The sequence below is a fragment of the Gadus morhua genome, chromosome 3 (assembly GCF_902167405.1).
Source record: "Gadus morhua chromosome 3, gadMor3.0, whole genome shotgun sequence".
Classification (NCBI taxonomy): domain Eukaryota; kingdom Metazoa; phylum Chordata; class Actinopteri; order Gadiformes; family Gadidae; genus Gadus; species Gadus morhua.
The window spans coordinates 11721485-11735173 of record NC_044050.1 but is presented as its reverse complement, the minus strand read 5'-3'; the positions used below and the strand labels follow the sequence as shown (position 1 = coordinate 11735173).

The following is a 13689-nucleotide window of genomic DNA, read 5'->3' as shown; positions in this document are numbered from 1 at the left end:
GTCCGTCGGAGCATGCGGACGAGGGGGGATCAGGCGGGGTGAAGGCCGCCTCCTGCTCGGCCTCGACGGCTCGCTCCTCCCAGGCCCCCGCCTCTAGCCCCGCCCCCACCGCTCCCCAGGCCCCGCCCCCGCCCCCCGCACAGGGCGCCTTCCCCCCCTCCCCCAACTGCCGCATCCGCGAGGTGCACTGTGGCAGCCAGGTGAGGCTGGTGGTCATCGCCATCCGGGACATCGTCAGGGGCGAGGAGATCACCGTGGACTACAGCCTGACGGAGTGGGGCGAGAACCTGGTGAGTGGAACGCACACACATTATGGATATGGACACACACAAACACACAGGCACACACGCACACACACACGCACGCACGCGTGTGAGCACACACACCCACACACACACACTCACACACACACACACACACACACGCACACATGCACACATACACACAAACTCACACGCATGCATGCGCGAGCACACATACACGCACACACACACACACGCACACGCACAGAAACACACACTCACACGCACGCATGCGCGAGCACACACACACACACGCACACACGTGCACACACACACACACACACACACACATGCACAAACACACACGCACACACACATATATATTTGTATGTTATACACACACATGCATGCACACAAATACACAAAAACAAGCACATATATATATATATATATATATATATATATATATATATATATAGATACACGCAGGCACGCACACACACACACACACACACACACACACACACACACATATATATATATTTAAGCACACACACACACACACACATTGCGCATTGTGTCTGCCTGGTGACCGCATGTGTAATGGTGCATACTGCACACCAAATAGACATTAGCACACACATAATGCAAACACACACACTCTCCCAAATGCACACACGCACTTATGCACGCACACACACACCAACACACACACAGAGCTAAGCTGAGCATGAGGTTACCATGGTGATGGCAGTTCTGCAGTTTACTCACTCTACCTGTAGTTCTCTGGCGGCTGTAACCATGGTTATCACGTGTCATCTGCCATTCAAATTAATCAGCTCAGATCAATGAAGACATCAACCGTTGAAGATGATGATGAGAGCTTATCAACAGAACAGAAACACAATATCTCATGATGGTGGATACTAAATTTGACTCAGATCCAAGATGTCCCCGCCTCCTTTTTCATCATCTCCCTCTTTTCAATCCGTGCTGTACACAATGAGGTTGGCTGTCGTGCGTCCGCAATAAAAAAGAGTGTCACATCTCGCCGCCCCTTGGCTGCTCCATCTTGTCGGGTATTTTTCTGAGGCTTTTCAAATCCTAATTAACCTCAGAGGTAGCAGCTCCACGTGCTCAGACTGACAGCCCGCCATGGATGTGAGGCGCATGCAAACGAGTTAGCATGTAGCATGAGGTTAGCCTTGCGCCGAGTGGCTCACTCATCTTGCCTCTCCTTCTCTTTCTTTTCTTCCTCTTCCCCCTGCTCCTCCTTCCTCCTTCTTCCTCCTGCAGGGTTTCCGTGGTCCCGTGTCACCAGGGCGATACGAGTGTAACTCTGACCCGGAGAACAACAACAACAACATCATTAAAAAGGTAAACAAGAAAACCTGTTCACAAAGAACCACACACTCATTCAAAAACCCACAGGAGATGAATTGAAATAGACGGCCCCCATAGTTGGTGCCTTTAGACCATTTAATGTACTTAAAGTGTCTGAATCCCCTTAATCACACACATGTTCATAGACAACTAATTCCTAGTTACCCTTTGGCTGAGTCTCTCGGTCACGACTACTGCTTGTGTCACGACTACAGGACTCAATATTCTGAGGCTGATAGAGAACTGTCTGGTTTGATTTATGTTTTGTGGGTTAACACATTCACTTTTGTCTCAGAATCTCTCGGTAAGACAACTTGTTAAGATATCTTGTTTAGGCAACTTGGTAAGACGCTCGTTATGATATCTCGTTAGAATAACTTCCTAACACTTCCTCCTTCCCCAGGAAGAGGAACCTCTCCCCCTGACCGCCAACCAGCGACAGCAGCAGCAGCAAGAGTATCTCACCCCTTCCTGGTCCCTCTCCCCTTCCTCCTCCCCCGTCTCCCACTCCGACGGCAGCGACTCCGAGCCTGGGAACGACGAGGGCCGCGCCCGCACCGTCCAGCGCCAGCGCCGGCGCCGCCGCGTGCCCCACACCAAGAAGAAGACCCTTATCCGCACCACGCACAGCAACACCCCCGTGGGCTCCCCCACACGCCCCTACCGCCCCAGCCACTCCCCCCTGGCGTCCTCCCCCCCTCCCCCACACTCCTACGGCCCCTCCGCCTCCTCCTCCACCGGCCACACCTTCAAAGCCCCCACCCCGCTGGGGGCGAGCACGCCCCACGCCAGCGCACTGAAGGGCGTCATGGCCATGGACGCCCAGCGCCAGACCTGCGAGTACTGCGGCCGCCACTTCCGCTCGCTCGGCCGCCACCTGGACAAGCACCACGCGCACCAGCCCGACGTCTGCTCGGCGCTGGTGGAGCGCTACACCCAGATGCCCCGCCTCCAGGTGCACCGCGGCCCCCCCTCCTCCCCCGCGCTCGCCAACCTGTCGCCCCGCTCCGGGCCCTCCGCGCCCAGCGCCCAGCAGCAGATGCACCCCCAGCACCACCCGCCGCAGGGTGTGGTGCAGGACCTCTCCATGTCCCCGCCCACCCTCACCGCCGCCAACCAATCGCCCACGTCCACCGGCAGGAGCTCCGCCCCCCCGCCCGCCCTGAGCCCCACCAGGGGCCGCGGGGCCGTGCCGGTGTCGGTGTTGAAGCGCAGCCCGCCGCCCCCCGCTGCGACGGCGGCGGCGGCGGCGAGGAAGGGCTCCGTGAGGAGGCACGGTGAGGAAGAGGAGGACGACGACGAGGTGGAGGTGGTGGACGTGAAGAGACCCAAGGAGGAAGAGGAGGAGGAAGAGGTGGAGGTGGTTTGCCCGCTCACGTTCAACGGCACCTCCCACGTGAAGGAGGCGGAGCCCCAGCTGAAGAGAGAGGAGCGCAAGGAGGAGGGGGAGTACCAGGCAGAGGACGAGGAGGAGGAGAACGGAGTGATGGACGTGGACGACGACAGCGCCGCAGAGGACAAGGAGAAAGATCTGATGAGGTAGGAGGAGGTGGAGCGCCGACCGGACCGCTGTTAACACTGCTTATAATTCACACCTAGACACACGTAAGCATCCAATCAAACACAAAGGTTCACTTTATGCAGAAACAGCGCCCCCTCTGGTGAGACTTAAGGTGTAGTTAGGTTCTCACTGGTTTCCTTGGGTTTGAGTTAGTCTGGCGTCATTTCTGTTCAATCTGTCCTCTCAATTAGCCCAAATGGATGCCAGACAAACTTGTACCATTGACATCACCGAGACCTTGGAGCCTTCGACCAATTCAATATTTTATTTACTCAAACTCTTTTAAATGTACAACTTCTATGGATGATTCTATCTATATACCTTTTAAATTGACCAAAACCATGTGCAACAATAGTAACATGACTGTACTGCAGGTCAAACTAAGAATAAACTAAGGAATGAACAATGGCTCTTTCTGGCTGATAGTACCAACGGATGACAATAAGTGACCCAGGGATGTGACCAATCCAGGGCAGGTTCTCCCACGGCCGTCTCCTAACCCTCCCTGTGTGTCTCTGCAGCAGCTCGGGCCGCCTCCACATGCTGCCGCTGCTCTCCTCGCTGTCCTCCCTGGTGCTCTACCTGCGCCGCCTGCAGCACTCGGCCTTCCTGTCCCTGTCGCGCCAGCTGCAGTCGGCCGAGGCCTGGCGCCTGCTCTGCCACTCCAGCCTGGCGCTGCTCATCCTCTACAACCGCCGGCGCGAGTGCGAGGTGTCCAAGCTCTCGGTGACGGAGTACCGCGCCCGCCTCATCCCCCAGTGCCCCGTGCCCGTGCCCGTGGGGGCGCCCCCGGCCCTCACCCCCCTGGAGGCCTCCCTCTCCCCCTTCGAGCGCCTGGTGCTGCCCCACCTGCCCCGCGTGGGCGTGCAGGGCAAGCGGGGCCGCGTGCAGCCGCTCATCCTGCCGCCGCACTGCGAGCCCTGCCTCGAGCTGCTGCTGCAGACCCGGCTGGACGTGGGCGTGGACCCGGCCAACCCCTACGTGTTCGCCCGGCCCTACCACTCGCCGGCCACGCCACTCCGGGGCACCGACCTGCTGCGCAGCCTGGCGCGCTCCAGCGGCACGCGCAACCCCCGCGCCCTCACCCAGACGCGGGTCAGGCGGCAGGTGGCCATCCTCACCCAGCTGCTGCTGCTGGGGGAGGGGGAGGAGCCGGGCCAGCCGGGGGGCGGGGCCGTGGAGCGGCTGGAGAACTTCCTGGAGAGGGAGTACCACGTGACGCAGAACTGCGCCGGGATCGGCCAGGACCCGGGCCTGATGGGCCGGGTGGGCCGCGTGGTGCTGTGCGGGGAGAGGGACGGCGTGCTGTTCCGCGGCATGAGCCTCCATCACATCTGCCTGGAGCTGGACGGTGAGAACACCCACACTGGGGCTCGTTGAGTATAGATTATAGATTAGAGGTGACAGGTGACAGGGTGCATCCACGGTTCATTGAGGGACTTAGGGACCGAAGTTGTTTCCAGTTTACATTCTACTTGGATAACCCTTCCTTAAAGTTAATTTATACAGCACCTGTAGACACAAAGGTCATTCATATATATCTAAAAAGATATATTGTATATCTATGAATATACATGTCCCCTATATCTATAAATGTATCTGTATCTATAGCTTGTTTATCTATATATATTGAATGCCTACTGCATCAATAACTAGTGTGTCTTGTTGTGTGGCTGGGTGTTGCTGAGGGGAGGGGTGTTTGACAGGCTTACCAGAGACTCCCTGAGCTGGGACAGATGGACTAATGACTCCCTGTATTATTATCTCCCCCCCAACAGTGATGTCCGGTAACTCTGCAGACTCGTACTCGGAGGGGGGAGAGTCGGACGGCGAGCAGGGCAAGGAGAAGCCCCCTCCCGAGACCCCCTGCCCCGCCCCCGCCCCCACCCCGGCCCCGCCCACCCCTACCCCCACCATGCTGTTCGTCCGCAAGGGGAAGAACAACGGCCGGGTTGGGCGGCCCAAGAAGATGAAGAACATGCAGGCGGTGCTGGCCGCCGCCGCCGCAGCGGGGGGCGCCGTGCCAGCCGTGGGCGCCGGGCTGGTCAAGGGGAAGAGGAGCTCCTCCGGCCAGCAGCAGTCAGGTTAGTTATGGATCAACACGTATTGACCGATTGCTCCGCTTGGGATTAAAGAGGAAGGGGAACGGATGAGTCCCACTGTGTAACATTTCAACTAGCTCGTCGCTTAAGAAGATGACCTGGACATTCTGGACACCGTCACTGCAGAGGGATTTCAATCATTTAAACTAAGATCAGCTGATCAGCTGTGGGACAGCATTAAACACAATAACGCGATTTTGAACTCAAAAATTCAGCTGGTTTTGTATGGCGAGTGATATCCTAAATCCTGTTGTCATATCTCATACTCACCAGGGAGGGTCACTGTCCCCAGAAGTTGTGTTTCCGTATGTGTCACCATAGGTATATAGACAGACAGGTCGATAGACAGACAGGTAATTTGGCCCTAAATTGATTGATGCTTTGATAATCCACAGTGTGGTTTCTAATGAAGAGGTGATTAAGGATAAAGTACAGAGTGTGCGTTGGGGGAGCTCAGAAAGGCAGGGTGCTGAGAGACTTCACAGGGAAAGGGACTAATCATCTGAGTTCCATCTTTCACTGGTGTCTAGTTCCAAGAAATGATATTACCCTAAACACAGCCAATCAAAACGTGTTTGTAACAACAAGCCATGAGAAAAAACTGTACCAAAACCATTTTTCGGTGCGTGTGTGTTGTCTTCAGACATACCGTTCAATTTGACTGTGTGTCCAATTTTAATACACACATACACATTAACACTGGCTGTAAGTTTGTATGAATTAATGTGTTAGTGGTGAATTTAATCTCCCGCTCTCTTTTATTATTAATTATCAATTACATGTGCTTCATTAGCAGAATATGTACACAATGTGTAACCTTGCAGTTGGACAACACAGTTTATACTTAAATCTCTCCCTCTCTCTCTCTCTCTCTCTCTCTCTCTCTCTCTCTTTCTTTCTGCCTTGTTCTCTCTCTCTCCCCCTCTCTCTCTCTCTCTCTCTCTCTCTCTCTCTCTCTCTCTCTCTCTCTCTCTCTCTCTCCCTGTCTCTCTCCCCCCCCCCCCCCCCCCCCCCCCCCCCCCCCCCAGGTAAGCGAGGGGTGCTGAAGCGGCCGTGGTCGGAGGCGGAGCGTGCCGCGGTGGAGGAGCACCTGACGCGCAACATCGCTGAGCTGCGTGTGCCGGCCAAGGCGGACTGCGAGCGCTGCCTGCAGCAGTGCCCCCTGCTGGTCAGCAACCAGCGGGACTGGCGCGCCATCAAGTTCTACTGCCACAACCGCATCCAGCTGCTGAAGAAGAACCAGCGCCGCGACGGGGACCCGCTGCCCCTCATCGTCTGCTGAGGGAGAAACCAGGGGGGAGGGAGGGAGGGAGGGAGGGAGGCAGGGGGTGGGTTGGTGGGTTAATCCTATCCTAAAAAAAATATTTTTTTTTGTTTTATTTTGGTAGCGAAAAATATGGACATCCAATCCCCCTGGGTTCTCCCAGGGCTTAGAGCTGCACTAAGTTTGTTTGGCGTGCTGATGGTTGTGCGAGCGGAGTGCGATTTTGCCTCCCGGCGGTTTGGATTTGGCGGCTGTTTGTTGTGTCGAGCCGTCTGAACGTTCTGTTTTTCGTTCTAGTTCATTTTTTAAGTGCACTATTTAAAAGGTCTTAAAGTGCCGTTGTGAAAACGATGCGCTTCCAATCAAGCGGTGGCGCGTCATGTTTCAGTTTGTTTTTCGGTAAAGGGTGAGATAGAGATATGTCCCTAACTTTACAGACCACAGCGTAGTACACCGGCTACTGTGGAACTCTATATAAGCTTTATTTGGTATGGTTATCCCTCTCGAAGTAGACACTAAGCGGGAGAGCCCAACGGTGTTGTTGTTTAACGACAGTTTACTAGAAGGCATTACTGGTTTTTACTGTTTGCGTTAGCTACCTGTTCCATGTTAGCTACCGGTTTCTGAGACGTTGGAGGATAAACAGCCTCTGGTATTTGTCCATACTTTAGCTTTCTGGTCGCACATGACCATGTAGTGGCCCCAGTTATTATTCAAATAAGACTAACTGTTAAGCCTGGACTGAATAGTGAGAGTTCTCTGTGAAACAAGCTCGTTCCTACACATTGTTTAACTTTGGACCGCTTATTTGGACGTTTAAGGTACTGCTGCGTATTGAATGTTTGTTACTTTATTGGTCCAGTTTGACCAAGGGGATTCATTTCTTAACGATACACACACAAATGTAAAGTGAGAGAAAATAAAACCTGGAAAAACTCAAAATACGGGAGTGACCCATCTCCCCGAAATACTCTTGATTGTAGGCCAAGGAAAAAGTGGATGTTTTCTTTTTGAATGCCTCTGATGTGTAGTTAAACCACATCAGAATCACTTTGTTGTCAGTTGGTACGGGAATCAGAAATGCGTTTCCCCTCAGCAAGAGTATGTGCCCATCTGCGTCCACCCTCTCCATTGGCTTTCTGTACGTATTGCGCATTCGTTGTTGGCAGGAAGAAAATAAAAAAAACACTTGGCTGTTTTGACGTGGTTGTGGATATCATCCAGTAGGGGCAAATAAATCCCCGCCCATTGGTTTATATATAATACGTTGTACAAAAGTTGTCTTTCTGACCGATGATCGGAGAAGTTGAATGTTAAACCTTTTGCCACGAAAATGTTCTTGCTTGTTGAACACAAACTGTATATCATACTGTTTCAGTACATCATACACAGAAAATGTCATACAGTTCATGATATATACACTGTACATCAAACAGTTTGACATACAGTGTACACCTCATAAAGTTCACAATATATATAAGTGCACATCAAAAAGTGTGACGTACAGTGTACACGTCATACAGTTCATGAAATATACAGTGTACACATCATAGAGTTAATGATATATACAGTGCACATCAAACAGTGTGACATACAGTGTTCACATCATACAGTTGATGATATATACAGTGTTCTACATTAAGTGTACATTCGGTTATACATATAGTCATACGTTGTGTGTTTGTGTGTGTTACATTCTATATGTCATGCAGTCTACACCATCCAGTGTGTATATATAGCTGTCAGTCCCATCCTGGCTCCGTTCTCCTCAGCTTAACGTAACGTGGTTCCATGGCTTCTCTGGTCGTGGCTGGAAGCCGTCTCTATGGGACTACCTGCTACCAGACAGATACTTGAAGTGATTGAGATAATCCAAGTGATCTGTCATGCTCTGGTCATGCCAGTTACTTTGTACATAACAAATATATTATTATATTATGCTAACTGGTTGTTCGTGATAGACTTTATCTGGCTGTTTTTTTTTTTTCTTTCCATTCTGGAGTTGTTGTTATTTGTACATAACCATGTTTGTAAATAAGACCCATAGAAACACAAAGGAAAAAAAAACACAATGTATAAAATGCCTTGGTTATCGTGTTATGTTTCTTTTTATAAGTCTTATAAAAATGTAAAGCTTCATCTTGTGTGGTGTTATTTATTGTCATCGTCTTTATGAAACGATGGATTGGGCTATGCACACAGGGACCATTTTTTAAATGTTTTTTGATAATATTTTTTTAATGATAAAAAAATACATGAAACTCATATCCTCCCTTGTCCAGCAGGTGGAGCCAGAACCTCGTCCATTGTCAATAAGACCATAGATTTCCTTAATTTTGCTCACTAAAGCCACCGAAGATAACTGATACGTGTAGTCAGGTAATTGATAAAAAAGCATTGCATGAAAAAATCCATTCGTATGTAATTATATATGTTTTAATGTCTTAAAAAAAATCAAACATTTTGTATTCTCATATGACCAGTTCAGTCCAGCATCTACAATTATTCTTAGAATCAACACTATTACTCATATTATATTAATAATACAAGAGCGTTGTTTTATGATGGATTCATCGCTCTTTATACATTATTAGGGCTTCGACAAATTCGAGAAGTTCAAATGAAAGGAAGCTGCAGTGTCTCTGAACAGCCGCGTGATGACGCTACATTAAAGGCACGCGGTGAAAACACCACCGTCAGAGCATTTCAGAGCGATGGCTCTGAAAGGCTCTGGATAACAACCGAACCATGTTTATTCCTGTTGCCTTAAATATTAACAATAAGTATGGTTATGCAATTAGTTTGCCATAAACGAGCACCTATACATTTTAAAGTAGTATTTTTTAAGCTATATTTTCTTTACCCTTATATAGTGACGAAATAGCATGAACAAAATCATAATGAATTCAAAGCAAGCCCAAAGAAGAGGGGAATTAACCATATTTGATTCTAAACATTTGAGCAAAACAAGAATGACACAAACGACCAGGAAAGAGTCAATGAAAGTACAGGCAGGCTATTTACTACGTACATTACTCTAATTGGTTCACAAACATAATAAAGCTTGTAGAGTTCAATTGGATCAGCCAATGCACTCATAGTGCACTACGTCGTTTAGTGCAATTGGTTCTTCTGTGAACTGCTTGTAGATCACCAGATTGAGGATTAGGATGACGCTCTTTATTATTTATATATATATAATTATATATTAGGATTATTATCATATATTAGTTATTTATGATGATCTATATTATTTATCGGTAACACTTAACATAAATAATAATAATACATTTAATTTAGAGGCGCCTTTCAAGACACCCAGGGTCACCTTACAGAGCATATAGTCATCATAAATCGTTTAAAAAATAAATAATAATAAATTGTGGAAAAAATAAATAAATAAATAAACATAATAAATAATAAAAAAAAATGAATAAAACAAAAACAAGACAAAACAAACAAACAATCACGTTAGACGTTGTGTGCGAGTTTGAACAGGTGAGTTTTGAGTTGTGACTTGAAGGTTGTAAGGGTGTCTGACTGTTTTATGTGTGGGGGGAGGGAGTTCCAGAGTCTGGGTGCTGAACAGCTGAATGACCCATTGTAGTGAGTCGTGATGTGGGGATACATAGTAGTCCAGCAGAGGTTGAGCGGAGGGAGCGGGAGGGAGTGTATTCTTGGAGGAGGTCGCAGAGGGTGCCATAATAAATAGCAAACTAGTCATTACCTAACCCTTTGTTAATATTTGTTAATTGTTTTACAAAAATATCAATTTGGCACAAGTTAATAGTTTTTTCATCATTAATTAAATATAAGTTGTTTGCATAACCCTAACCCAACCCTAATGTCCCTAACCCTAACACAAGGCCCTAACCCTAACACATGGCCCTAACCCTAACACACAGCCCTAACCCTAACACACAGCCCTAACCCTAACACACAACCCTAACCCTAAAGGTATGGCCACACTGAACGCGTTGCGCGTGTAATGCGTAACGCGCCTAACCTGACGCTTGATCATTGTGTGTCAAAAAAATGGTTCAACGCACCTAACGCGCCTATGCAGCTAGATGAGCCCGCCCAGCAGAGGTGTCTTGCTTCGCCCTGAAGGGGCTTATTTTCGATAATGACCGGCGACGTTCTACACATTATCCGCTTATTACACAGCTACTTGCCAAAACGAAAAAATAACTTCACATGGTGTGTCTTTTTACAATTTATTTGTTAGCAGCATTCGTAGTGTTGATCAGCAGTGAAATAGCCCGCCAAAGACGTTGAGGTCACTTAGCAACCGAAGACGCTGGGGTTGCCATGTTACCGGACTACTACCCATGCAAGTGAACGGAGCGTTCCACGGCATTGAGAAGACCCGTGTAATAAAGGCCTATAATATTTCTGTTCATGGCATAGATTTCTCCTCAGATTTTCAACGCCTTTAACGCGCGGAACGCGTTCAGTGTGGCCGTACCTTAACCCTAACCAGCGACACTCTGGTCAGTGAAAAAAAACAATTAACTTGTGCCAAATAGATATTTTAGTAACAATTAACAAATATTAACAAAGGGTTAGGTAATGACTAGTTTGCTATTTATTATGGCACCTTTTTATAAAGTGTTACCTATTTATCTATTATTTAAAAGCACCTACCAACTGCAGTATCACAGGTTGAAAAACACTGTTAGGGGTCTTGGGATACAAATTATAAACCTATGGGATTTTTTCAACATGCATCCTACACATGTTGTCATGCAGTGATTCTAAAGTTAGACTAAACTAAATGAGAAATATTTGGTCTACTGTTGGCTATATCAAACTACGTTTAGCTCACTCACTCTCTCCATCATGTCTACATTGTTGAAAAAACCGTTGCGATCTTTGGCCACCAGGTCAATGATCCCTCTGGTGGCCATGAACAAATTTCCATGTTAATCTTTGAATGGCGGAGGTAAGGACAAGAAGTCAGGAAAAGGTAAATAGCTGTAAATAGTCATGTGTCTTTACTTCAAGAACAAAGAATCTGAATGAATGTCTTTGGCGTGTGGTGGCTGCAACTAAATCCTTCTGAGAAATGACTTTCAAATCCATCCATTGTCACCTATCGGAGGCTCAATAACTGTATTATTCTATCGGTTGCCATGGGGGTTGAAAATGTAATATAATGTGATTCCTGTCAACATCCAGACACGTAGTCCAGCTCAAACCTGTCATTTCTCCTGCACGGTGCATGCTGATTTGCTGCCTACAGCTTTCAGTGTGAGTCTATTGACGAGCAATGTGCACCGCAAACCTCCTTAGGCACAGCCAGCAAACACATCAACCTGGGCCCCTGACCCCCAGCCCATGAAAGATTCTCCACTATTTCTTGAGAGCGATGTTTCAAAGCATTAATCTTCTGGGGGTTGGATAGTGGCTAGGATTTCCAAGCCAAAGGTCTTGTCTGGAACCCATGTGTCTACCTGTATGCAGCATGGACCACCAGCCACTAGCAGGCTGCTAGTGGCTTTGGATAGACTAAGACTAAGGCCAATACAGTAAGTTATCAAGTGGTCGCTCACTATGGTCCTTGGTCCACTATGGTCTTATTCACTCAGACCCTGAAAACATTCAGAGGCTCCCAGCTAAAGTTGGATAATAATTGCAATGGAGTGGTGCTGAGGAGAGGTTGTCGTGGTGACCGGTCGAGGGACCGGTCGATAATCGCCCTTTCCTCTCTGCACCTTTAGATGCCTTATAAATCTTTTGCTTTTCCATTAGCCTTCTGTGTGTGTGTGTGTGTGTGTGTGTGTGTGTGTGTGTGTGTGTGTGTGTGTGTGTGTGTGTGTGTGTGTGTGTGTGTTTGTGTGTGTGTGTGTGTGTGTGTGTATGTGTGCGTGCGTGTGTGTGTGTGTGCGTCAGAATTTATCCATCTTTCAGTGAGTAAACAGTTAGATTTCGTTGGTACAAGGTGTTCTTTTTTGAACCCTCCGTCACCCTCCATTTTTCGCACCCAGACACTATCTTTTTCTACCTTGTTTCACTCTCCTATTTGGAGTCTTTGAAGCTTAGGACATTTGTTTGGGGTTCGAAAGAACATGTACTGTTAAAATACATGTTGTCCTGGACAGATATTTCAGAAAAGAGTCGTGTATCCTCAGAACATATATCCTCTGGAAACATTCAGCACCAAAAAGAGTGTTCAACCTTGGACGTGGAGGTGAAGAAAGTGTTTTTTACAAATCTGTTATGTTATTTTCTTATTTTATCCTAAATTCTTTTGGCAGATCAAATTCATATTTTGGACGTTAACATCCAAAATGATGTGTTTAAAATCAAACTCATTTGAGAGGCGGAAGGGGCTCGCATTGCCGCAACACACGTAGGCGGAGGAGCATTAACCACCTGGGGGACAGGACTGGGGCTGGCCCAAATGAATCATTTGCAATCGCGCTCAATGAATTTTATCAAGCGATTTTTTTTCTATTCCTGTATGAAGGCAACTTAGTAGTGGGTGCCATGGGAACAAAATGATTAAACATTTAATAATAATATAATATTATAATTACAGCAATTTCAGCTAATTACAGCTTCAAGTCTGTCTCTGTCGGCCTGTTTAAATCCTCACACAGGTGTTAAAGTGCTATCGAAGTAGGCTATTTGAATAATGTTTGAAAATCCAAATACAAACTAACAAAGGATAATTTGGCCATCCCATGTTTGGCTAGGCCTTCAACCAAGCGCACACACACGCAAATACACACGCACGCACGCACACACACACACACACACACACAGGTCTGGGTTCTGTTGTAAAAATGAATCCCAAACCAGACATGAATAGAACTAAGCAGATAATCATGTGAGAGCTGTCGGGTGGAGGTCCTGATGGGGCTCTGTGAGTCAGCCCTGGCTGTAGCCCTCTCCTCCAGCTGGCTCATCAGATCTTATTAGGGGTTAATCAGACATGTGTCTCAATCCTGCCTTGAACCAAGGTCTCTTCATCTGGCAGATAAGCTAGTCCCCTGAACTTGAAAGTACATTTGATGCGTGTTTCGATTTGGAATGCATGTTTATTCATGGGATTAAGGACATGTGAGTGAAGATAGCCAAGGGAGAAAGAGAGGAGGTGGGAGAGGTGATCAGATCAGTTGACGAGAGATG

General features: G+C 47.9%; 1 protein-coding gene across 2 annotated transcripts in view; it reads left to right on the top strand.

Moving 5' to 3' along the window:
- Positions 1–8691, top strand: part of si:dkey-117m1.4 (uncharacterized) — a 22477-nt gene extending 13786 nt beyond the window's left edge. The window contains exons 4-9 of one of the 2 annotated variants that reach the window (XM_030351769.1): positions 1–290; positions 1539–1619; positions 2029–3164; positions 3711–4537; positions 4965–5270; positions 6317–8691. The exon at positions 1–290 is cut by the window's left edge and continues 2 nt beyond it. In XM_030351769.1, the coding sequence (XP_030207629.1) occupies positions 1–290; positions 1539–1619; positions 2029–3164; positions 3711–4537; positions 4965–5270; positions 6317–6570 (2894 nt within the window). In that variant the 3' untranslated portion in view covers positions 6571–8691. Of the gene's footprint in view, positions 291–1538; positions 1620–2028; positions 3165–3707; positions 4538–4964; positions 5271–6316 lie in introns of both variants that reach the window. The other variant, XM_030351768.1, reaches the window with a different exon arrangement.
- The last annotated feature ends 4998 nt before the right edge of the window (positions 8692–13689 follow it).